The sequence below is a fragment of the Microcaecilia unicolor genome, chromosome 3 (assembly GCF_901765095.1).
Source record: "Microcaecilia unicolor chromosome 3, aMicUni1.1, whole genome shotgun sequence".
NCBI lineage: Eukaryota > Metazoa > Chordata > Amphibia > Gymnophiona > Siphonopidae > Microcaecilia > Microcaecilia unicolor.
The window spans coordinates 509,564,725-509,591,266 of record NC_044033.1 but is presented as its reverse complement, the minus strand read 5'-3'; the positions used below and the strand labels follow the sequence as shown (position 1 = coordinate 509,591,266).

At 46.6% G+C, this 26,542-nt stretch overlaps 1 protein-coding gene across 1 annotated transcript in view; it reads right to left on the bottom strand.

The window, feature by feature from the left end:
• Nucleotides 1–26,542, bottom strand: part of TBX18 (T-box transcription factor 18) — a 64,700-nt gene that overhangs the window by 7,388 nt on the left and 30,770 nt on the right. The window contains exons 6-7 of the mRNA XM_030195647.1: nucleotides 15,220–15,387; nucleotides 7,844–7,908 (exon numbers count right to left, since the gene is read on the bottom strand). Coding sequence (XP_030051507.1) covers nucleotides 7,844–7,908; nucleotides 15,220–15,387 — 233 coding nt within the window. The remainder of the gene's footprint in view (nucleotides 1–7,843; nucleotides 7,909–15,219; nucleotides 15,388–26,542) is intronic.

Genomic DNA, 26,542 nt, shown 5'->3' with positions numbered 1-26,542 from the left:
GTAGACTGTGGGGGGCGAGGGGGGGCAATGCCCCCCCAAACAACGACGAGGCGCCGCCGCGCCAGTAGTTAAAAAAAAAACAACAAAACACATGCAGGCACGTGCTCCTCTCCATCCGCTTGGCTTCCCTGCCCTCTCTGTCTGCGTTCTGCCTTCCAAGGCGGGACGCAGACAGAGAGGGCTGGGAAGCCAAGCGGACGGAGAGGAGCGTGTCCGTCTACCCCCCACTCTTCCTCCCTCCCTCCCTCCGGTGCAGGCAGCAGTCTTTTTCAGCGTTCCTGGCAGCGGTAGCGATGTACACGCTGCCTTCGGCTCTGCCCCAAAGCCTTCTCTTTAAGTTCCTATTCCCGCATAGGTGGGAACAGGAACTTGAAGAGAAGGCTTCCGGGGCAGACCGAAGGCAGCGTGTACATCGCTACCACTGCCAGGAACGCTGAAAAAGCTGAAGAAGACTGTTGCCTGCGCCAGAGGGAGGGAGGAAGAGAGGGGGTAAACGGAGTCACAATCTTGGACCTCGCGGGGGGGGGCAGTAGAAGGAAGACGGATGGAACTGGGAGGGGTAGGGAGCAGAGGGAAGGAGCAGAAGATGGATGGGACGGAGGGATGGTGAGCAGAGGGAAGGAGCAAGAGATGGTTGGGACTGGGAGGGGTGGGGAGCAGAGGGAAGGACCAGGAGGTGGATTGGACTGGGAGGGGTGGGGAGCAGAGGGAAGCCTACTGGAAAGAAGACACTGCATAAAACAGAAGACACTGGGACCAAAGCGAATAGAAAAACTAAATGATCAGACAACAAAGGTAGATAAAAGTATTTTATTCAGAATTTATTAATTGAAATGTGTCAGCTTTTTGAAATGTGCATCTGTGATATTTTGCCTGTAAATTTCAATTCCTTCCTCCATATTAGCATATTCATTTGCATATGTATATATGCAAATGAATATGCTAATATGCTCCGCCCATTCTTTGCCTCCCCAAATGAAACAGTCAAACTACGCCTATGAGCTAGCCTCTATGTGCTGATTGTGAATATTCAGCGGAAGATAACTGGCTATCCCCCACTGAATATTCATAGATAGCCAGTTAAGGGGCCATTTAACTGGCCAGGTCCTGGCTGGTTTTATAGCGCTGAATGTCGGCCAGAAAAATGTTAGCTCCTAGTTTATAAAACTGCCCTTCACAGCTTTCATGGCTTGTTTAAACAAAATAAAGAGAAGATGAAAATGGATTCTTTTTGAAAAGGAAGCAGTAATAACAGTGCTGCGATTCCGATACCACAGGACCCTCCAGCTGATGCAGGCCCAGTGCATGGCCATATTCATTAAAATGGCTCCAGTTTGTGGAAGTGTCAGAATTTTACTGAGGGCTCATGCATTTCATTGAACTAAGAAAAATATAAGAACACAGAGACTATTTTAGTTGTAGATGGTGTTGAGGACAGTCACACAGACTGTATTATATTATAAGATATGAACTTTTTTGCTGGGGGCTTCCCCAAAACCAGCATTAGTGCTTTTTTCCTTCCAATTTTCTTTTCCTCCAGCAATCTCCTGGTATCAAATGATTCTGTTAAGTATACTTTTACTAGGTATGTTATTTCCTTTTCTTTGTGTTGATGTTATGTGTTATTGTCTTGGGCCCCATGTATTTATTTTATGTAGCCTTGCACTAATTGTATGTTAACTGCCTTTTGCAGCTATCAAGAGGTGGAATATAAAGTTTTAATAAATAAAATGAGGGTTCTGGGTTACCTTTGCATGGCTGCTTTGTACCTTATCATACTGGTATTCCTGTTCAGTTTACTCAGGACTAGCATTCACAGCCCCTGAGGGAATGGAGCTCCAGTCATTGTGCAACAGTGACACCTAGAGGCCGTATTCAGGGCCCACAACGAGCTCTGGTGAGAGGCCCTTAGCTGAAGGCTGTGATTGACCTGAGTTAGGTGGCTATAACTTAGTAGTAGGGGGAGGGGTGTATAGCTGCAAATGAAGGGATATCGTGACATAGACCTACTGGTGGTCTGTTCTTTCAGAGTTGGAAATTCATTTTCTCCTTACTCCCCTGAGAGAAAAAAGAAGCAGGAAGAAAGCCACCAGGTAGGAAAAACTAGGGTTACCATATTTTGTCCCCCAAAAAGGAGGACACATGCCCCGCCCTCACCACACACACACCACGCCCCCTTTCACAGCCCAACCCAACCCCTTTCACACCTCACCCCGCCCCCTTTCACGCCCTCGCTCCGCCCTCTGTCACATTTTCCCCTCCCCCTGTCACACACCCCGTCACTCCCCCTCCCCGTCACCCCCCTCACCTTACCTTACTACTGCCCTGGTGGTCTAATGACCTCGTCGGGGCAGGAAAGAGCCCCCTCTTTCCTGCCCGGAGCGCTGCCCTGCATGCACCCTTCCTGTTCCTGATCTCGATTCAAAATGGCCGCCGAGAGTTGAAGTCTCGCGAGGTCACTTCAACTCTCGGTGGCCATTTTGAATCGGCGCCGAGATCAGGAACAGGAAGGATGCATGCAGAGCAGCGCTCCGGGCAGGAAAGAGGCGGTAGAGCACTAGACCACCAGGGCAGTAGTAAGTAAGGGGAGGGGAGGCTAGCAATCTGCCTGTTGGTCCGGATTTCTGGACAAACGGGCAGATTGGCAAAACCCGCCCGGTTGCCCGGACATGGCCTCAAAAAGAGGACATGTCCGGGTAAATCTGGACCTATGGTAACCCTTGGGAAAAAAAACCTGCCAGATGTGTAGTAAATGGCTAAAAACTAAAATGTTTAGTACATCTGGGTCTGAGTTACTGAACAGTGGATGATTAACTTAGGACAATTCTTTCCTTTACAGATATCAGTGGACAGTGGGGACATTCCATTCCAAAATGGTGTCTTACTCTTAAAACAATATACTCAAAGTTTGCGTTCTATTGCCGTTACCTTAACCAACAATGGACCACTTTAGGTATAGATAAATAGTAAGAAAATCAGTTTAATTAAATGTGAGAGACTTCTTGGAGTTACTGAGGCTGATATTCAGACTGTGGGAATTAGCCCAGCTAACTCCCCCAGTCAGAACTAAACCCGGACTTTCGAAGCCGGGCTGTTTCTGGTGACCGGCATTGAATATCCGGTTTATTTTTAGCTGGTTTGAACATATTCAGGCTTAGCCGAAAACCGGCCAAAGATATCCAACCTATTCACGCAGCCAAAAATTGCCTATCACTCATGTTTGATCTATTCTTACTGTACACTGCCTTAAATGAATTCCTTCAAAAAGACGGTAAATAAATCCTAATAAATAAATAAAATATAGCCACTAAAGTGGGACTGAAAATGGGCGGATAGCTCATTATGTCAGCCGATATAACTGGCTGTCCGCTAGCCTCTAACCGGCAATATTCAGTGGTAGATAGCCGGCTATCTCCCCCTGAATATTGCCGGATAGCTGGTTATGGGGCATTTAACCGGCCAGGTTTGAATATTGGGGGGACTATGCCTAGGGCAGTGGCATAGGAAGGGGGGGCGGTGGGGCGGTCCGCCCCGGGTGCACGCGCTGGGGGGGTGTCGGCGCCGCTGGTTACCTACTCTCTCTGCCCCGGAACAGGTTACTTCCTGTTCCGGGGCAGAGAAAGCAGGGAACCAACGGAGCCGACGCAGCTCCCAGAGACGACTTGCACTCGGCGGGGCGGAGCGCCAGCGGTAAAGATGCACTCCGGGGGGGGGGGTTGTGCGCACCGAGGAGGGGTGCGCCATGCTGCACCCGGGGGGGGTGCGCAGCGGCGACCCGCCCCGGGTGTCAGCCGGCCTCGCTACGCCGCTGGCCTAGGGAAAATATATGTGATGGAGCCTGGATGTCAAAGCCTTCACTTCCCATTCATCAGTGGTCCTGATAGGAGGAAATATTTTTTCACTCAACGAATAGTTAAGCTCTGGAATTCTTTGCCGGAGGATGCGGTAAGAGCGGTTAAAAAAAGGTTTGGACAAATTCCTGGAGGAAAAGTCCATGCTATTGAGACAGACATGGGAAGCAACTGCTTGTCCTGGGATTTGTAGTATGCTGTGTTGCTAGAATTTGGGTTTCTGCCAGGGACTTGTGACCTGGCTTGGCCACCGTTGGAAGCAGGACATAGGGGTTAAATGGACCATGGATGTCACCCAGTATGGCTGTTCTTATGTTCTTACATTACTTCCAGAAAAGAATACCTGCTGGTCATAGTTGCAGAAAGGATATACAAACAGCACTTCCTTGCTACAGGTGATGCATATACATAACATTTGGGGTGTGTTTGGGGGTGGGGGTAATTCTATAACAAAAAGGTGCCAACGTTTAGGTGCCTAGAATGCACATAAAAGACCAAAATATCAGTCTTAATGCAATGGTGTGTACTTTGAAGGTGGGATACGCATGAGGTGGAATCACAGTAGAATATGGACAGGCCGCATAGTTATGAATAGGAAACTGGCCTCCCACTTAGCCATCTCTCTCCTCTTCAATCAGTCCACAACTCTGCTGCGCAACTCATTTTTCGCCAAAGTCGCTATACTCACATTAGCCCTTTCCTCAAGTCACTTCACTGGCTCCCTATCCGTTTCCGCATTCAATTCAAACTTCTCTTACTGACCTATAAGTGCATTCACTCTACCGCTCCCCAGTACCTCTCCACTCTTGTCTCTCCCTAAGCCCCCCCCCCCTCGGGTACTCCGTTCTGTAGACAAATCTCTCGTCTGTCCTCTTCTCCTCTACTGCTAATTCCAGACTCCGTTCCTTTTACCTTGGTGCACCTCACGCCTGGAATAGACTTCCTTAGCCTGTATGTCTAACCCCATCTTTGGCCGTTTTCAAGTCCAAACTTAAAGCCCACCTCTTTACCACTGCTTTTGACTCCTAACCCTCACTTGCCCTGTCCTTTTATCCTCACCTCTTTATTCCCTTACCCTTAATTGTTCTGTCTGTCTGCCTGTCTTATCTAGATTGTAAGCTCTTTGAGCAGGGACTGTCTTTTTTGTGTATGGTGTACAGCGCTGCGTATGCCTTGTAGCGCTATAGAAATGATAAGTAGTAGTAGTAGGATTCTGGGTTCTGTGACAGCTTCAGGTACTATGGATGTTCATGGTATTATATTTTTTTTAATTAATTTCTTATATACCACCTGAAAGCTATTGAAGCAGTGTACAGTCAACGTGGGCCCTGTGGTTTTCAGCTCACTGCTCTAACCATTAGGCTACTCCTCTGTATGTGTCCATTTCATATCATGCAGAGAATCAAAACAGTGGGTATTCATATCTTATGAAAATGAAAATCAAATGAGTTCTGGAAGAAATGACCTCATATGGCCAGCACAATGGCTGTAGTGCCAACGGGCAAGCGAGTCTTTACACATATAAGCCCTGCTATAATCACAGGTCAAAAACTCCCATGTAAATAAATATACATTTTTTTAAAAATTATATTTAAATAGCATTTTATCACCAACTGTGTAATACTGCTCACAAATTCATTTGTACTTTGAAAGTCTTTAAAACTATGTCCTTTATAAAATGTAAGACTAGCACCATCAGTAATATACTGACATGTGGAGGGGCATAATCGAACGGGGATGACCATCTCTAAGGGCGCTCATCTCTAAGGACGTCCCGGCGAAGGGGCGGGAAAACCCGTATTATCGAAACAAGATGGGCGTTCATCTTTCATTTCCATAATACGGTCAGGGAAGCCCAAATCTCAACATTTAGGTCGACCTTAGCGATGGTCGACCTTAGAGATGGTCGTCCCCGGTTTTCGGCGATAATGGAAACCGAGGATGCCCATCTCAAAAACGACCAAATCCAAGGCATTTGGTCGTGGAAGGAGCCAGCATTCATAGTGCACTGGTCCCCCTGACATGCCAGGACACCAACCGGGCACCCTAGGGGGCACTGCAGTGGACTTCATAAATTGCTTCCAAGTACATAGCTCCCTTACCTTGTGTGCTGAGTCCCCCAAACCCCACTATCCACAACTGTACACCACTACCATAGCCCTGGCGGGTGAAGGGGGCACCTAGATGTGGGTACAGTGGGTTTGTGGTGGGTTTTGGAGGGCTCACATTTACCACCACAAGTGTAACAGGTGGGGGGGGGGGGATGGGCCTGGGTCCACCTGCCTGAAGTGCACTGCACCCACTAAAACTGCTCCAGGGACCTGCATACTGCTGTGATGGACCTGAGTATGGCATAGAGGCTGGCACAAAATATTTTTAAAGATGTTTTTTGAGGGTGGGAGGGGGTTAGTGACCACTGGGGGAGTAAGGGGAGGTGATCCCCGATTCTCTCCGGTGGTCATCTGGTCAGTTCGGGCACCTTTTTTGTGGCTTGGTCGTATGAAAAACAGGACCAGGTAAAGTCGTCCAAGTGCTCGTCAAGGACGCCCTTCTTTTTTCCATTATGGGTCGAGGACGCCCATGTGTTAGGCACGCCCAAGTCCCGCCTTCGCTATGCCTTCGACACCCCCCTCCCGTGAACTTTGGTCATCCCTGCGACGGAAAGCAGTTGGGGACGCCCAAAATCGGCTTTCAATTATGCCGATTTGGGCGACCCTGTGAGAAGGACGCCCATCTTCCAATTTGTGTCGAAAGATGGGAATCCTTCTCTTTCGAAAATTACAAGAGGACCTTACGAGACTGGGAGACTGGGCGGCTAAATGGCAGATGATGTTTAATGTGAGCAAGTGCAAGGTGATGCATGTGGGAAAAAAGAACCCGAATTATAGCTACGTCATGCAAGGTTCCACGTTAGGAGTTACGGACCAAGAAAGGGATCTGGGTGTCGTCGTCGATAATACACTGAAACCTTCTGCTCAGTGTGCTGCTGCGGCTAGGAAAGCGAATAGAATGTTGGGTATTATTAGGAAAGGTATGGAAAACAGGTGTGAGGATGTTATAATGCCGTTGTATCGCTCCATGGTGCGACCGCACCTTGAGTATTGTGTTCAATTCTGGTCGCCGCATCTCAAGAAAGATATAGTAGAATTGGAAAAGGTGCAGCGAAGGGCGACTAAAATGATAGAAGGGATGGGACGACTTCTCTATGAAGAAAGACTAAGGAGGCTAGGGCTATTCAGCTTGGAGAAGAGACGGCTGAGGGGAGACATGATAGAGGTATATAAAATAATGAGTGGAGTGGAACAGGTGGATGTGAAGCGTCTGTTCACGCTTTCCAAAAATACTAGGACTAGGGGGCATGCGATTAAACTACAGTGTAGTAAATTTAAAACAAATCGGAGAAAATTTTTCTTCACCCAACGTGTAATTAAACTCTGGAATTCATTGCCGGAAAATGTGGTGAAGGCGGTTAGCTTAGCAGAGTTTAAAAAGGGGTTGGACGGTTTCCTAAAGGACAAGTCCATAAACCGCTACTAAACGGACTTGGAAAAATCCCAAATCCCAGGAATAACATGTATAGAATGTTTGTACATTTGGGAAGCATGCCAGGTGCCCTTGGCCTGGATTGGCCGCTGTCGTGGACAAGATGCTGGGCTCGATGGACCCTTGGTCTTTTCCCAGTATGGCATTACTTATGTACTTATGTCATCTGCTTTGACTCATCTACTCGATAAGGTGATATAGGAAGCTTTAATGAACTATAAATTATAACTATAAACTAAGTACCACTGAAGCAAAGCCAGCAGTTTCTTTACTGAAGATCTTTGATCCCAATGAATGCTGAAATTTACAAGCGTACCAACAGAAATTACAGACATGCTCACGAATACACACTTTGCAAGCACTCTGTTTGCCAAACTGTTTCCATACATACTATTCAGCCATTAATAAACTGATTGAAACACATTGGGAAAAATTATTTCAGAATATACCTGTTGCGTCCAGAATCTCTAAATCCTTTGGCAAATGGATTCCTATCGATCTTTAGTCGCGTGATCTGTAAGAGGAGATGCAGAGTTGCATTAGAACTTTTTAAAAATGCAGAACAAATACTAGAATCCACTAGAAACACTTGCTCATCATGCCTCTAATTTCATTTTATTTTATGTATGTTTTTTGTTTTGTGATTATTAATGTTAATTGTTTATGTTTGTAAGTTGTAACCCACTTAGATTTTTAGATAATGTGGACTATGAATTTTACAAATAAATGCAATTCTTCCAATGCCACTGATTCCATTTACAGTATACCCACAGAATTTACAGTAAGTGGACACAAAGTTATATTAGGGGCCCTTTCACTAAGCCGTGTAAGCATCTACGCACGCCCAACTCACGCCGAAATGGAGTTACCACCCAGCTACCACATGGCCCTTGCAATGATGTCATTTCTGGCGCACGTCTGATACACCCGTCTGAAAATAGTTTTTTATTTCAGACGCGCATATCAGATGGAGCGCCTAGTGGCGCTTGACTCGCGTAGGCCATTACCGCCCAGTTACTGCATGAGACTTTACCGCTAGGTCAACGGCTGGCGGTAAGGTCTCAGACCCAAAATGGACGCATGCCAATTTTGATTCTGCCGCACGTCCTTTTGCAGGTGTGCTGAAAAATGGATCAGCGCGCGGCCAAAACACGCGCCTACACTACTGTGTGCCATTTTTTCAGCGCACCTTTGCTAAAAGGACCCCTTCATTCTTAAAGTAAGATGATTAGTAGGATATAAACATGGACTTCCTCGCTGATCCGGTAAGATTTGAAGTCATTGTGAAAAAAATGTTGAAATGTAATATAGAAGTATCACTTTCCTTATGTTTTATAACCACATGTTGACTTTACAGTTCTGTGTGTTTAAAAAGAAAATAACCAATGGTGATTGAGCTTAATGCACTAATATTATGTGATATTACACGATTCTTTTGTATTCTGTAATTACCATTGCTAGTTCTATGCAGATCACATGGCAAGACAGCAGGAACAATTTCCCAGAATTAACAATCTTATTTGATTACATAATTATAATTACAAGTATTTTACAAAGAAGTAAAATCAGCTGGCAGCACCGGTGGTTGGGAGGCGGGGCAAGTACTGGGAAGACTTCTACGGTCTATGCCCCGAAAATGGCAAGGATAAATCAAGGTCAGGTATACACATATAAAGTAGCACATATGAGTGTATCGTGTTGGGCAGACTGGAATGGACCGTACAGGTCTTTATCTGCCGTCATCTACTTTTTTACTGTGTCATTTTTGATGGGAAAAAATTATCCCAGACTGCTTAGTTAATAACGACGGAATACTTCTATTCAGGTTCTTTGGTTGATGAAAACCTCAGACACAGATATCATTTAACAACAAATTGAAAAGAAAAATTAAATTGTATACTTGAAAAGAAACAATACAAACTATAAACCAGGCCTGCTGGTGGGTGAAGCAGCAACTCAGATGATGATGGAAGAAGGAATATCCCTCCAGTGATGCAGCTGGCCACGACTGACCATCTGAAGTGATGCAGATTGTCCTTCTGAAAACATATGGAAACTTATCTCCTTCACTTCTGTACTGAAAATGATGGCAATAGGGAATGCTGGTGACAGCCACGCCCACCAATTCCTATCCTCCAAGTGGGAACCACCTTCTGAAAGGGGTGGAGCCAGATGGCCAATTTTGGGTGGGCCTGAGGCTGAGGTGGGTGGGCATGGAATTCGTCATCATCCCCCCCCCTTCCTGGCTCCACTCTCCACCCGTTTTCTAAAATATTACATACCTGAGCTGGCGGGGGATTCCCAAACCCTCCTCTTTGGGCAGCCAGCGCTCTTCCAAACAGCAGCTGTGGCGCTTGCCTCAGGCTGATGGTTCCGCCAGTAAGCCATGCATGCTCAGTGCTTGTACACGCACGAACACTGAGCATGTGCAGCAGGGCCAATGTCAGCGTCGGCTCGAGGCAAGTGCTGCTGTCTGCTGTTTGGAAGAGCGCTGGCTGCCCATGGAGGAGGAAATCTTCAGCTGGCAAGGTTTAGGGATCCCAGCCAGCCACAGCAACCGTGCCACTATTTTGAGTAGGCCTGAGACCAAGTTGGGTGGGCCTCAGCCCACCCAGGCCCACCTGTAGCTACGCCACTGCCTTCTGATTTCCTTGCTGCAGACTTTTCAAGACTATTGTTCTCTGCAACCTGAGGGTACGAGAGACTATTTCCCAAGACCAGTGTTTCTTAACCCACTCCTTCGCCCACATCCAGACAAGTCAGGCTTGTTTTCAGGTTTTCCACAGCAGGCTCAATATTCCAAAATTTGTCAGGAGTTAGCCAGACACATCTTGCTGTTTTCATTTTCTCAGCTTCTGACTAGCTCAGTATTGGTCAGACAAACTTTAGTCTGCACAAAACTTAACTAGACAAGAAGGGGTAACCCTGGGGTATTGGCATAGCATGGTTAATCCTTAGCTGGTCAGTTCAGCTAACTTTAGACTGGATATTCATCCCAAACATTCCCAGCCAAATATCCTGATGGAATGGATTTGACAGAGGTGTCTGGTTCACTTACCCACGCATAGATGACTGTATATTGGCTTCTATATGAATACGCCCAATTTAATTGAATAATGAGCCAATTAGTACAGATAATTGGGAGCAATCAGTGCTAATTAGCATTAATTTAAAATTCCACATGTGCGCCTAGATCCACAAGTAAATATTACACATGGCTCAAAAAAGGGGGCACAACAATGGAAAGGACATGGGCAGACCTTGGGCATCCCATAATTTATCCATACTGTTATATACAATAAGGAGGATCTTAGATGTGGGGATTTACTCCGAGGTCGCACCTAAACGTAGTCATGGTTTCCGGCCTATCTTTGAGCACTATTTAAAGAACAGCACTAAGTGCTACTTTTTTCAGCGCTGATTTTTAGGTGCCATTTACTGAATTTACCGTGTCGCAACTCAGTTCAACACGCATCATGCCTGCTGTGTGCATCACCAGCGTGTGCATTAGCGTGAATTTAAGCATCATTTGTTTTTACGTATTAGTGTGAAATTTTTGAAATTTGCATGTGGAAAACTGTGTTGTCAAGTTATCGGTGAGACTAGAACAATGATGTCGGTCAGAAGTGCATTTAAATAGCCAGGAAAGTGCCTCCTTAGGTTTGCACGCACAACTTAACTGATTAACGATCAGCACCAATAATTTGTATTTAATGACCAATTAGCAGCACTAATTGGCTTTAATTAGAATTTACGCACAAAACTTTCTAGGCATATTCTATAACATGGTGCACATAAATTCTAATGTGCTCAGCTGAAAAGGGCGTGACTCTGCTGCGCGACTCATTTTCCGCCAAAGTCGCTATGCTCACATTAGCCCTCTCCTCAAGTCACTTCACTGGCTCCCTATCCATTTCCGCATTCAATTCAAACTTCTCTTACTGACCTATAAGTGCATTCACTCTGCTGCTCCCCAGTACCTCTCCACTCTTGTCTCTCCCTACGCCCCCCCTTGGATACTCCGCACTGTAGATAAATCTCTCTTGTCTGTCCCCTTCTCCTCTACTGCTAATTCCAGACTCTGTTCCTTTTATCTCGCTGTACCTCACGCTTGGAATAAACTTTCCGAGCCTGTACGTCTAGCCCCGTCTTTGGCCGTTTTCAAATCCAAGCTAAAAGCCCACCTCTTTGACACTGCTTTTGACTCCTAACCTCTACTCACTTGCCCTGTACCCCACCTCTTTAATTCCCTTTAATTCTCTTTTATTCTTAGTTGTTCTGTTTACCTGTCTTTTTAAGATTGTGAGCTCTTTGAGCAAGGACTGTCTTTTCATGTATGGTGTACAGCGCTACGTATGCCTTGTAGCGCTATAGAAGTGATAAGTAGTAATAGCAAGTAGTAGACCATGAGAGTGGAAAGGGTGGGTCACAGGCATTTCAAACAACTATATGCGCTATTAGAGAATAAACCTGATCTGCGCCTAAGTTAGGTGCAGCTATTTAGGTCCGGTTTTAGGTGGCCTAAATGGGTGCACCTAAATTTTAGTTGCAAGGATGGCCGCTAAGTATATTCTATAAACTACGCCTAACTTTAGGTGTAGTTTATAGAATTGTGCTAAGCATACGGTTTTTCGGTGCCGATTTGTAAGGCGTCATTTATAGAATTTGACCCTAATTCCCCTTCCAGATCTTCTCCCACATCAAGGCTGTACAGAGAAGTTAGTCCACAGTTACTCCAGTCAGGAGTAAGTGCTGACAGAAATTATTTTCCGAAATATATGCATGCATTGCCATGAATATTTTAATGGATCACCCAAACCACACCCAAGCAGATATATGTGGTAGAATTTAAAGAACATAAGAGTAGCCATACTAGGTCAGACCAATGGTCCATCTAGCCCAGTATCCTGTTTACCAAACAGTGGCCAAGCAAGGTCACAAGTGCCTGGCAGAAACCCAAATCGTGGCAACACTCCATACTACAAATCCCAGGACAAGCAGTTGCTTCCCATGTCTGTCTCAATAGCAGACTATGGACTTTTCCTCCAAGAATTTGTCCAAATCTTTTTCAATCCCAAATATGCTAACCGCTGTTACCACCTCCTCTGGCAAAGAGTTCCAGAGCTTAACTATTCGTTGAGTGAAAAAATATTTTCTCCTATTTGTTTTAAAAGTATTTCCATGTAACTTCCTCAAGTGTCCCTTAGTCTTTGGCCTTTTGGAATGAGTAAAAAATCGAGTTAATTCTACTCGTTCTACACCACCAAGCTGAAGGGCCCTAACCTCTTTAGCCTTTCCTCATACGAGAAGAGTTCCATCCCCTTTATCATTTTGGTTGCTCTTCGAAGAACACAAGAAGAGCAGTCTCCAAACATCAAAGCACAGCAACAAATAGTGAAGATGGCCAACAAGGTCTTCGAAAAGGTCTTTTATTAGCAACAACTCACATAACATACAAAGAAGAACACATTTCCACTCAAGAAATCTTTTTGGCTCGACTCTGCTATTTTGGTCATCTCCACTATCTGTTACCCAGCATTTTAAAATCACCACTTGTATGTAGATGATGATTTAAATATGTAAAGTAGCTTTTTACTTCCCCTACCTCCCAAAGGATTCCCCTCCCCCTCATGGCTGTACCTTAATTCCATGATGGTCTAGGGGGCACTGAGCAGGAGTGAACCCCAGTCACTCCTACTCAGTGGCGTAGCTATGTGGGGCCACGGGGGTCTGGGCTCCCGTAAATTTGGCCCTGGACCCCCTGCCGACTATCCTCTCGACACCCCCCCTGCCACCAACCCTCCCCTGCTGCCGCCGTTGCCGTGGGCTACCTTTGCTGGCGGAGGTCCTCAACCCCCGCCAGCCGAGGTCCTCTTCTTCCGGTACAACGTCAGACTCACAGAAACAGAACGAAGCCTTGCGCCGGAAGAAGAGGACTTCGGCTGGCGGGGATTGGGGTCCCCCGCCAGCAAAGGGCGGCGGAGGAGGGTTGACGGCGGGAGGGGGAGTCAAGGGGGTCGTTGGCAGGGGGGGGTCAAAGTTGTTGATGGTGGCGGCGGCAGTGGCGGGGGGTCGGCAATGGTGGGGGGGGTCAGCGGCGCAAGGGGGGGCTAAAATGTGCCCCCTCCCGCCGAAGTCTGGCTACGACCCTGCTCCTATCCTTCCAGCACCATCCCAAAAGGGTACAAGACTACTGCTAGGAGCACCATTGCGTGGGATATCGTACATCATGCCTATCACATCCAACAGCACCTTTGTAGACTCTTAGGTTAGGTGCCTAGTGCTGAAAATGAGCTGATGAACTCACTCGATGATCCCATTTTCTAATTGGGTGATAGTGTTTGCAGTACCTGATTTTACCATTGATAATTATCCATGCTAAAAATTAAGATGTTCTGAGTCAAAGACAAATGTATATATAAAGAACTGTTAAAAGCAGCCATTCTATCCTGTCTCTCATCAATGGCATTGCTTTCATAATAAAATGACATTGCAAATAAACAGCGGCATAGCAAGGGCGGGGTGGTAGGGGTGATCCGCCCTGGGTGCACGCCGCTGGAGGGGTGCAGAGAGCAGCTGCACACCTGTCGGCTCCGCTGTTTCCCTGCTCCCTCTGCCCTGGAACAGGTTACTTCCTGTTCCGGGGCAGAGGGAGGAGGGAGCCAGCGGAGCCGAGAGCCGCACGGCTGCTCCCAGCTGGGGGGGGGGGTGTCATTGCGCCGGGGAGGGGGGGTGTCTTGCTGCACCCGGGGGGGGGGGGTGCGCATCGGCGATCTGCCCTGGCTGGCAGCCGACCTAGGATCATCACTGCAAATAAATTATCTTAGCATTAATCTGAATGTGTAACTTTTAGGGGGTCCTTTTACTAAGGTGCCCTGAAGAATGGCCTGAGCTGGTGTCGACGCGTTTATTGCACAGCTGCAAAAAAAGGCCTTTTTTTCACGAAAATGAACGTGCTGCAAAATAAAAATCAGCGCACATCCATTTTGGGCCTGAGACCTTACCGCCAGCCATTGACTTAGCAGTAAGGTCTCACGCAATTAACCAGGCAGCAATCGTCAACACACGTACACTGCCGATTACCGCCCGGTTAGCACCACACAGTAGAAAATAAAAAAATATTTTCTGCCACCCGTATCGGATGCATGTAAAAAAAAATAGAATTACCGCCCGGGGCATGTGGTAGCCAGGTGGTAGTTCCAAATTGACGCACTTTGGACGCTCATAGGCGAATACGCGCCTTACTAAAAGGGCCCCTTAAAATTTTATCCTTTACAACTGTGGCCAGATTTAGTGGACTTCAGCTGCCAGGAAATGACCACTGAATCTGGCCAATGATTGGCTATTTTTTAATTTAAAAAGTTAGCGAGAAGAAGCAATGAGTCGACACTTGGAAAGGTTCTTGGTTTGGATAATAATGGAACCTTTCCTCTGTTTTAGCCTGTCCGTAGTTCAGTGGCTTAGGAAGGGGGGGGCGGGAGGGGTGGTCTGCCCCGGGTGCACGCTGCTGGGGGGTGTCGGCTCCGCTGGTTCCCTGCTCCCTCTGCCCCGGAACAGGTTACTTCCTGTTCCGGGGCAGAGAGAGCAGGGAACCAGCGGAACCGACGCAGCTCCCAGCAGGTAAGACTGCACTCCAGGGGAGGGGGTTGCTGCGCCGAGGGGGGGTATTGATGCACCGAGGGTAGGTGTCGGGCTGCACCCGGGGGGGGGGGGTGCGCAGTGGCGAACCGCCCCGGGTGGCAGCTGCCCTCGCTACACCACAGCCTTAGTTTAACATGTGTACCCTCTGCCCTACCAAAATACCCAAAACGATCAAGAAAGGTACCTGTTGATTCTGATACGCTGTAACAGTAGTGAAAATCGTTTCTGGAAAGGAGAACGCTTTCACTCCTTCTCCTGAGGGAATGGGTTTGGTGGAGGACAGGTCGTCGCCGCAGTCTTTACGAATGACGTGTACACGTGGTTGATACTTGTGCATAGAGTGAAGGATAATCTGCAAAGGGTAAAAAGTATACCGTATAAATATCTTTTGTTAGACTATGTTTTCATTTTGTTGAATATTAATACACTGTTGTCTTATAAGAGCGGTCACTGCACTGTAAAGTGATGCCATGATCGAAATGGAAGGAAGTATATAGGCAGAAATGGCTGACAGAGAACCCGGTGCATTATTGGCCTTGCAGGAGGACTGTGCAAATCTTGCAGCCAAGTATCACTACTGGACAGGGCCGCAAAAAGTGGGGGGGGGGGGACAAAATTCCCCAGGCATGGGCCTCCAGAAGGGGGGGCCCGGCACCGCCGCCGCAGTCCGGCCCGCCCGCCCTCCGTCGCTCCCTGACATTGAACTTAAGCACCTCACCTTCGACAGCGCAGCAACAAGCAGCGGCAGACCACTCCTTCCTTCCGTGTCCCGCCCTCGCCTGATGTAACTTCCGCGAGGGCGGGACAGGGAAGGAAGGAGTGGTCTGCTGCTGCTTGTTGCTGTGCTTTCGAAGGTGAGGCACTTAAGGTCAGTGCAGAGGGCCTGGGGGTGGAGGGGGGGCCCGGCGACGGCCTTGTCCCGGGCCTGCCCCAGTCTGTCGGCGGCCCTGCTACTGGGTACCAATTGCTGTCAATTTCTATTAATGAGCAATAAAGTTTATTCAATAGTAATACAGCTCTGTGACTCAGCTTCTGGCAATCTAAGGGGCCCTTTTACTAAGGTGCGTAGGCGCCTACACGCATCCAACACGTGTCAATTTGAAACTACCACCTGGCTACCGTGAGCCCTGGGCAGTAATTCCATTTTTTATTTTCTACCATGTGGTGCTAACTGGGTGGTAATCAGCAGTGTACGCATGCTGACGATTACCGCCTGGTTAACGCATGAGACCTTACTGCTAAGTCAAAGGTCTCAGGCCCAAAAATGGACGCACGCCAACTTTTTATTTTGCCACACGTCCATTTTCAGCCAAAATGAGGCGCCTTTTTTGCAGGCACACTGAAAAATGGACCTGTGCATGTCCAATACAAACGCCTTCAACAGCGTAGGCCATTTTTCAGCGCTCCTTAGTAAAAGGACTCCTAAAAGAACACTGGAGGGAGCTAAAGAAAAAAAGGCCCATTTTCTAGTTTCCCCTCAAAGATGCACAACAGAGAAAGAAAGCCTCAAAAAAACAGGGCCTAAGCGACATGTCCAAGGTCACAGTAAAGGTCAGTAGTAGAAGCAGAAGACCTCAGCTTTGATGACTCCTGGTCTAGTACACTAACCCCTAAAACCACTCCATCTAAAATGGATTCTTTATTAACCCGAGAGTCCTTTTTGAATTTGTATTCCCTTGGAAATGGAGCTTTCTCTTCTTTTTTGAATTGACCTTCCTGTCATGTGAACAGTTTACTGGATGAGGCATTTACTTTGTAACTCAGAATTACAGCCTGGGAGGTTTGGAGAATTTGCATACATCCATATCAAAGAGATGATGATACTCTATTATATTCAATTTTATTGCTTATATCTAGATCTTGAAGAAGTTTGATTGAGCCATCCTAAACATGAAAAAAAAGTTTATATTTTTTTTTCTTGTGCCATCATCGGTGCAAACTACTTCTCAAAAGCATCTACTATTCTCGAAGAGTGCGTTATTGAAAAACTAGTAAAAAAGGCCCGTTTCTGAGAGCAATGAAACGGGCGCTAGCAAAGTTTTCATCAAAGTGTGTATGTTTGAGAGTGAGTGTGTGAGAGAGAGAGAGACAGAGTGAATGTGCAAGTGTGTGTGTGACAGAGTGAGAGTGTGTGTGTGGAGTGTGTGTGCGAGAATGAGAGTGTGTGTGTGAGAGGGAATCCCAGCTTCAGGGTGTTGACCCCCCCCCCCCTCCCTTGGCCTTTCAGGATGGTGATCCCTCCGTCGCCCGGCGTTTTTCCCCCTTCCCCCTGTCTTCCCTCCCCCCCCTTCCTGCCCTCCCCTTCCCCCCTCGCAGCTTCAGGTTCGAGTGCCCCCCCTTCCTGCGCCTTTCAGGGTCGTGGCCCTCCCTCTGACTGTGACGTTGAAGCTGGCTCCCTTCGTGGCATGTTCAGGCAGGCAGGCAGGCAGGCTGGCTCCCTGCGTCTGTCCGACGTTCAGGCTGCCTGCCTGCATCGCTCCCTCCGTGTCTCCGAGTTTGTGCAGGGCGATGGGAGTCCTGCGGATTTGGAAATTGGCCATGGGGGGGGGGGCAAGGGGAGATCGCGTGTCGCCGATGCCTGCGTCCCCGCCTCCCTCCCTCCGACGTTGTGCGGGCGATGTTAGTCCTCCGGAGGTGGGAAATAGCCGCCGAGGGTCAGGGGAGATGGCGTTTGGCCGAGTGTCATTGCGCCGCCCTCGACGTCATGGCGTTATGACGTGAGGGCGGGCCAGACACTCCTGGCCAAACCGGATATCTCTGGCGCCTCAAGTTTCCGGCTTGGGGCTTCATGGAACGTTGGAGGTGCCTTTTATTATATAGAGATAGTGTGTTCCTATGAAGAACAGGAACCCTGCTGAGAAATTGTGCACACCATTGATGAGACTTAAAACCCCAAACAAAAAATGCTAAAACAAATGACAAACCCTGGAACAACATGGGAAAAAAGAAATATTCTGTCTGTGATCGCCTAGTAGACTTTCAGGAAGGAACATCCCGAAGGCTGGAATAGCTCAATTTATGAGGCCCTGAAAGCTACCAAACGATATCTATGAAAAGATAATGTATCCTCCGACATTTTATTTTCCTTGGCCTAGCAGAGCAACAAACTCGCTCTGTAAGCTTGCTTATTTTAGAGGAAGTCTTAATATTTTACCGAACATTGTTACAGGATGCAGTATAGATACTGAGATAAATCAAGAGATGCTTGTTTTCAAGAGACAAGAAATGGATTCCATCACAGTTATGCATTCTATTAAATCAACCAAGGAGAAATATAAAAAGAAAAGACAAAAACCGCACGGTCTAGACATTGCTTGTTGAAAGCTCATATTGGGAGGCTGCATATCTTCACTGCATCAAAATCTGCCATTTCTCTGACTACTTGGGTTGGAGGTTGGGTTAAGTTCAGAGGCTTTCCCCTTAATTCCCTTTAAAACAGATGCACTCCACAGAATCTTTAGTCTATTGTTGAAATTACTATTTTTTGCCATTACATGAGAGAGTTTTGTACAGACTTATGCATACTGACACCTGGTATAACTGATAGCATCCAAGATAGGTGTGCTGAGGCAGTATTCTATAACTGTGCAACATTTCGGAATGTCCCTGACACACCCGTAGCCATGGCCCTTTTCAGTTACACGCTAGTTGTTAGGCTTTCAAGGCAGAAACTAGGTTCATGAGCCCTTGGACCACTGCCGAGGAGCAGCAGTGGCAGGCAAAACCACCCCACCCCAGAGACAAGGCAGAACTCTGACAGAAACAGCTAGACTTCACCTGCACTTGACCGCCCCTGGGTGCCGGCGGCCGGCAGGACTTACCGGACTGGGCAGGAGCTGGATACCAACTAGGCTGAACAGGGACTGAGGGTCCGAGGGGAAAGGAATATACATGGGCAGCAAGGCAGGAAACTGGGCCAAGACTCACAGACAGACAATACTACACAAGGCAGGAAATGGACAAGCTAAAGGACAGGAACTGAAAGCTGCCAAGCAGCCACTGAAAAACACTGATAGACAAGAGTCAGGACTGAAAGCTGCCACAAGACACACTGACAAACAGGAACTAGACAAGGAATACAGACCAGAAACAAGACTAGGGAATAAACAAACCTAAGCTAAACTACACACAGACTAACTAGAACCGGACAAGAAACTCAGACAAGAAACCAGGCTAGGCAGAAGTGCACAGAGCACACCAACATACCAGGGACCTTAGACAATGCAAAGGTAAACACAGAAGTTTCCAGGTGGCTAATAAAGCCCATCAGCAGCTGAAGTTCACTGCAGAAATCACAAGGCTGCTATGGGTGCTGTACAGGCACAAACAAGAAAAGCAAATCTGGCAGCCCGGAAGATCCGGACCGAACTGGGCTGAAGTCTGGAACGTGTGACAGTCCATAGCAGCCACTGGTTCTGGCCACCAGAGGGCGAGTTGAGCACAGACAAGGAAACAGTCACCATCGTGACACTAGTAGAGATAAGCACCATTCCTTATAGAATAGCGATAAGCACCATTCCTTATAGAATAGCGGACAGCTATCTGGGTGTACAAATTATAATATGTGCCAATTAACCTCAATCATTGGTTGTGAGCACCCAATTATTGATAGTTAAGGGCTTGTTACTCAATTAGGGGTCCTTTTACCAAGATGCGGTAAAAAGGACCCTGCACTAGCGACAGGGGCCATTTTCGCTGCGCCTTGAGGCCCTTTTTTACTGTAGTGGGTAAAAAGGCCGAAAAAAAAGACATGGCCACGCGGTAAGATTGCTCTTACCATGTGACCACGAGGGGAGGAACACTTACCGCCACCCATTGAGATGATGGTAAGGGCTCCCGTGCTAACCTGGTGGTAACCGGGCAGCGTGTGGCATTGCACGATTACTGCCAAGTTAGCACCGTGCTAAAAATTACAGGTCGGTTTTTCCTAGCACAGGAAATGTTGCGTTGGGACTGAAACTACTGCCAGCACCTGAGCTGGGCCAGCAGTAGCTCCAGATTAGCATGCTTCACGTTTTGGGAACACGCACAAATCTGGGCACGCAAATCTGGGAACCATATATACAACCCAGGGGCTAGCTTCTTTTAAATATTTACTTATTTATTTTATTTGTTACATTTGTATCCAACAATAACCGATAAGCAAATCCGGTGTGTACGATATCCCAAATGATTGGAAGGGGGTGGAAAAGACCTTAGACAGGTGATAGTCAGCCAAATTGCTGAAACTGCTCGTAAAGCATCACCATACTTCAATCATCGGTCAACCCAACCTCCTCCCTTAGAATGGACGGCTATACTTTAAAAAAAAAAAAAAGATTTTTATAAAGAATGCTACATCCACTGTGTCAATCAAAACCTCAAGACATCAAAATGTAAAAATAAAGGAAAGAAAAAACTTAGCTTGAAGCAGCGTAAGGAACGGGCTCCCCTGCCTGACGGACCTGTTTCGCCGCTGGGGCTTCTTCAGGGGAAAGACACCCAATTAACAATCACTGCTCAATTTGCGAATGATGATGCGTGCTTGACGGTCTGACTCGCAGCTCAAAATGGGCTGCCATTTTCCCACCTATTTGCAGGCTCAATGTGGCTTACAGAGTACCGTAATGGCGTTCGCCAGTTCCAGTATGAACAAATACAAGGTGTTATTGCGTTAGAATAGGGTTCATGTATGGTTGATATAATGGGGAGCTTAGGGAGGTGTGTCCAATACGTTCTTTGGATTTGTTGTGTTGCAGGTACTCAGTCTTTTATGTTGGATCGGTGGGATATGCCTTCCCGAACAGGTTTGTTTTTAGTTCTTTCCGGAAATTGAGGTGGTCGTACGTTGTTTTTACTATTTTGGGCAGAGCGTTCCATATTGCCCCAAATATTCTTTATACCTCTCTAGTGTGTGTGAAGGATGGGGGAAAAGAAAAAGTGTTGAAATAAGAGAACCTTTAATCTATATAAAAAATAAGTGATGCAACTATCAACATGGGCGACTATCACAATGGGTTTTTTGACCAAGTCATGCTATATTTTATGCAATGAGACTTTGTGGTAAACTACCATGAGTTGTGGTAAAATAATGTCTTAATGCTGGCCCATGTTGATAACTTAGAAACACAGAAAAATGTAGGCAGATGAAGACCATCCAGCTTATAATCGAAAGTAATCGCCGGCTATTTCCCGACACAAATCGGGATATGGCCGGCGATTTCGCAAAAGCGGCGAAAAGTGTTTAATCAAAAGCTACATTTGTGATAGCTTCGCCGCTTTCCCTTCACCTCGCTGGCGAAAGTTCAAAGGGGCGTGTTGGCGGCGAAGCGAAGGCGGGACATGGGCAGGCTTGGACGTGGCTACCAGATGGCCGGCTTTCGCGGATAATGGAAAAATAAAACCCGGCGATAAGCAGTATTTTGCCGGGTTTACTTGGTCCTTTTATTTTCACGACCAAGCCTCAAAAAGATGCCCCAACTGACCAGATGACCACCAGAGGGAATGGGGGATGACCTCCCCTTACTCCCCCAGTGGTCGCCAACCCCCTCCCACACTAAAATTATTAAAATACAAACCTTTTTTGCCAGCCTGTATGCCAGCCTCAAATGTCATACCCAGCACCCAGACAGCAGTATGCAGGTCCCTGGAACAGTTGTTGTTGGTTGCAGTGGACTGCAGAAAGGCAGAGCCAGGCCCATCCCCCCCCCCTATCTGTTCCACTTGTGGTGGGTAATGTTGAGCCCTCCCAAACCCCCCAAAACCCACTGTAACCACATGTAGGTGCCCCCCTTCAGCCCTTAGGGCTAGGGTAATGGTGCACACTTGTGGGCAGTGGGTTTTGGGGGGGATTTGGGGGACTCAGCACACAAGGGAAGGGTGCTATGCACCTGGAAGCTAATTTGGTTGTTTATAAAAGATGTTTGAAGTGCCCCCTAGGGTGCCCGGTTGGTGTCCTGGCATGTGAGGGGGACCATTGCACTACAAATGCTGGCTCCTCCCACGGCCAAATGCCTTGGATTTCGCCGGGTTTGAGATTGCCGGCAGTTTTTTCCATTATCGCGGAAAAACAAAACTGGCGATCTCAAACCCGGCGAAATCCAAGGCATTTCGCCGGGCCACACCGTATTATCGAAAAAAAAGATGGCCGGCCATCTTTTTTGAAAATACGGTTCCGGCCAGCTGTTGCGCCGCTGCCAAAATAGATCGCCAGTGACCTATTTCACTGGCAACATTCGATTATTCCCCTCCATATGGCCTATTCAGTCTGCCCATCAATGCCATCTACCCTCCCTATCCCTTCCTTAGGGCTCCTTTTACTATGCGGTGGTAAGCCCAATGCGGGCTTACCGCTCGCTATACAGGAAGTACCGCTGGGCTACCACAGCAGCCTGGCGGTACATCCCATAACTATTGCCATCCTGGGAAAGACCAAAGGTCCATCGAGCCCAGCATCCTGTTTCCAACAGTGGCCAATCCAGGTCACAAATACCCAGCAAGATCCCCAAAATGTACAAAACATTTTAGACTGCTTATCCCAGAAATAGTGGATTTTCCCCAAGTCCATTTAATAATGGTCTATGGACTTTTCCTTTAGGAAGCCGTCCAAACCTTTTTTTCAACTCCGCTAAGCTAACCGCCTTTACCACATTCTCTGGCAACGAATTCCAGAGTTTAATTACACGTTGAGTGAAGAAACATTTTCTCCGATTCGTTCTAAATTTACTACATTGTAGCTTCATCGCATGCCCCCTAGTCCTAGTATTTTTGGAAAGCATGAACAGAAGCTTCACATCTACCCATTCAACTCCACTCATTATTTTTCATAGACCTCTATCATATCTCCCCTCAGCTGCCTTTTCTCCAAGCTGAAGAGCCCTAGCCGCTTTAGCCTTTCCTCATAGTTACATTGTGCTCACGCCTTTTCAGTGGTAGCTCAAGGTGAATTACATTTAGGGGATTGTTTACTAAAGCTTAGCTCGAGTTATCTGCAGCAGGGCCCATAGGAATAAAATGGGCTCTGCTGCAGATAACTCGAGCTAAGCTTTAGTAAACAACCCCCTTAGTTAAAAATAGGCACTTTCCTGTTCTAAAACCTGTATTTTCTAACCTGCAGTAGAAACGTGTGTTTGTAAGGTATTTTACTACCAGAAAAGTCAGAAGATTCACTAACCAATGGTAATTCAGTACCACAGACTAGTGAATCTCATTGGTAGATATCTTATTGTTGCTGCAGCCATAAACAATGCAAAAATAGCCCCAACTCAGCCCTGTTACTTGTCTTTTCATTTTAATTTTAATTAAATATTTCAGGAACCCATCCAAGAAACAACACCCTGTAAAGAAATTCAAAGAAGAAAATTAGGGCCCAAAATTCAAAACAGATGAGCTAAATTTATGTTCCTAAATTTGGTTGAAAATAGATCAGAAATGGAGTATAAATTTTCAGCTGAAAATCCATCTTAATTTTGGAGTTTAAAAGTTATGCTTATAAATTGAGGCCTACTGTCCATTTTCCTAGATTTATGAGCCTAATTTATGACCCTAGAGCTGAAAATCAGTGATAAGTGCCCAAAAAGGTTTTCCCTACCCTAAATCCTCCCCTGTTACCACCCACTTTTTAAGCTCCTAAAATTAGGACGTTTAGTGAAATCTTGAGTATAAATTTAGGCCTTCAGCCTTAATAAAGTTTCAAAGAGGCCAGTTTAGGAACATAACTCTCACAGTTAGAGCACAAATTCTTGGAATATCAGGACCTCAAATTACAATTTCATCAATCCCAACAAATTCTGTCATTTTCCTTCAAATCATCCACCATGTAACGAGGGAGAGGAGAATGCCACACCAGGGAATTTTAAGCAAGAACGTGGCTGAGTAATTGGAAAACCCAGTGGAACCTGATGTGCAGGTAGCCTTACTTCACAGAGAGAAAGAGCGCAACTGTACCTTATGTATCTACAATGAAAGGGAGGCTGCCAGCGGCAAAATGACCTCCTTATTATTCAGAAAAGTAGCAAGCTGCGGTAGGTCATAAATAATGTACTTAACAGAATGATGGTCGATAAAATATTTACAAGGAAATTTCAACCAAAACATTCCACCCAGCTGCAGCACTTGGGGTCACAACAACAAAAACTGACTACATTTCTTCTGTGTGGCCTTCATCACATCTGGAAATACTCTAATTTAGCAGGCCAAGTTGCAAAACATCATCATGCTTGGAAAATAATTGAAGCACCCCTAGTCTCTATGTGCATCCAAAATAGCTATATACCTAACTGCTACTACTACTACTACTTAACATTTCTTGAGCGCTACTACGGTTACGCAGCGCTGTACAAATTAACAAAGAAGGTCGGTCCCTGCTCAAAGGAGCTTACAATCTAAAGGACGAAATGTCAAGTTGGTGCAGTCTAGATTTCATGAGTAGAGGTGTGGTGGTTAGGTGCCGAAGGCGACATTGAAGTTGTAGGCTTTGAGCAATGATTTGAAGATGGGCAGGGAGGGGGCCTGGCGTATGGGCTCAGGGAGTTTGTTCCACGCATGGGGTGAGGTGAGGCAGAAGGAGCAGAGCCTGGAGTTGGCGGTGGTGGAGCAGAGTACTGAAAGGAGGGATTTGTCTTGAGAGCGGAGGTTATGGGTAGGAATGTAAGGGGAGATGAGGGTAGAGAGGTAAGGAGGGGCCGCAGATCGAGTGCATTTGTAGGTTAGTAGGAGAAGCTTGAACTGTATGCGGTACCTGATCGGAAGCCAGTGAAGTGACTTGAGGAGAGGGGTGATATGAGTATATCGGTCCAGGCGGAACATAAGACGTGCAGCAGAGTTCTGAATGGACTGAAGGGGGGATAGATGGCTAAGTGGGAGGCCAGTGAGGAGTAGGTTGCAGTAGTCAAGGTGAGAGGTAATGAGAGAGTGGATGAGAGTTTGGGTGGTGTGCTCAGAGAGGAAAGGGCGAATTTTGCTAATGTTATAGAGGAAGAAGCGACAGGTCTTGGCTATCTGCTGGATATGCGCAGAGAAGGAGAGGGAGGAGTCGAAGATGACACCAAGGTTGCGGGCAGATGAGACAGGGACGATGAGGGTGTTATCAACTGAGATAGAGAGTGGAGGGAGAGGAGAAGTGGGTTTGGGTGGGAAGACAAGACTGCAACTCACCTTTGAACTAGCAATGAAAAGCATGATCTAAACATTATAAAAAGTTAACTTTCATGATATACTACACATTTACAAGGAAATCTGAGCTGAAATTTAGCCCCCAATAGTATTGTCTCTTGTCTCATAAGCAAAAAAAAAATGTTCTCCTCTCTTGTGTGGATCTTGAAACATCCGGAAATATTTGAATTCTTTCCCCCATAAATATTACTGAGGAAATTTGTCTTAAATACCATTTCTTTGATCCACTGCAACTTCGCTCTTTTTTAAATGCAAGACTACCTAAGCCACCATAGGATTCTACTGAAGGACTTTAATTTGTTTAAGATGTAACATACCCGACGCCTTTCTTGTTTCTAAAATTAATGTTGTCTTCATAACATAATAAGGGATAATCCCCATAAAGAAACATATATATATATTCATAGTCTCCCCAAGTTTTGAGGACTATGAATCTATGAATATATATATATATATATATATATATATATATACCGTATTTTTTGGACTATAAGACGCACTTTTTCCCCCCAAATTTGGGAGGAAAATGGGGGGTGCGTCTTATAGTCCGAAGGTAGCGATTTCCCTCCCTCCTGCCCTCCCCCCGAGTTCGGGATCGTCCTCCCCCCGGCCCTGTCACCACTTCTCCCTACTCACGTCACGCGATCTTCCCTGGTGGTCTAGTGACGTCGGGGCAGGAAAGAGCCCCCTCTTTCCTGCCCAGCGCGCTGCTCTCCGTCCTCCTGTATGCAGCCTGACGGTCTCGGCGAGATTCAAAATGGCCGCCGAGACTTCAATTCTCGGCGGCCATTTTGAATCAGGCAGCATACAGGAGGACGGAGAGCAGCGCGCTGGGCAGGAAAGAGGGGGCTCTTTCCTGGCCCGACGTCACTAGACCACCAGGGAAGATCGCGTGACGTGAGTAGGGAGAAATGGTGACAGGGCCGGGGGGAGGGCGATCCCGAACTCGGACAAGATGCACCGGAGCACCTAGGTTTTAGAGGAGGGAAAAAGGAAAATTTTTTTTTTCCTATTTCCCTACTCTAAAACCTAGGTGCGTCTTATGGGCTGGTGCGTCTTATAGTCCGAAAAATACGGTATATATGTTTCTTTATGGGGATTATTCCTTATTATGTTTATTTCTACTGAATTTATATTTTGTGTTTATTTCTTGACAAAGCTTTGCTTTGGACTGTAATTAAAAAAAGTGCATAAATAAAAAAAAATTTTTTTAATTAACAAAATAGACAGAATAGGCTTTTCATCATCAGTTGAGTCAAATTAGAAAATTCTATACAAATTGTTATTAATACCTCCCCATCCTTTTCATCAAGGGGATGGAGATAATACCATCGGGAGACTAGAAGACTGTCTGG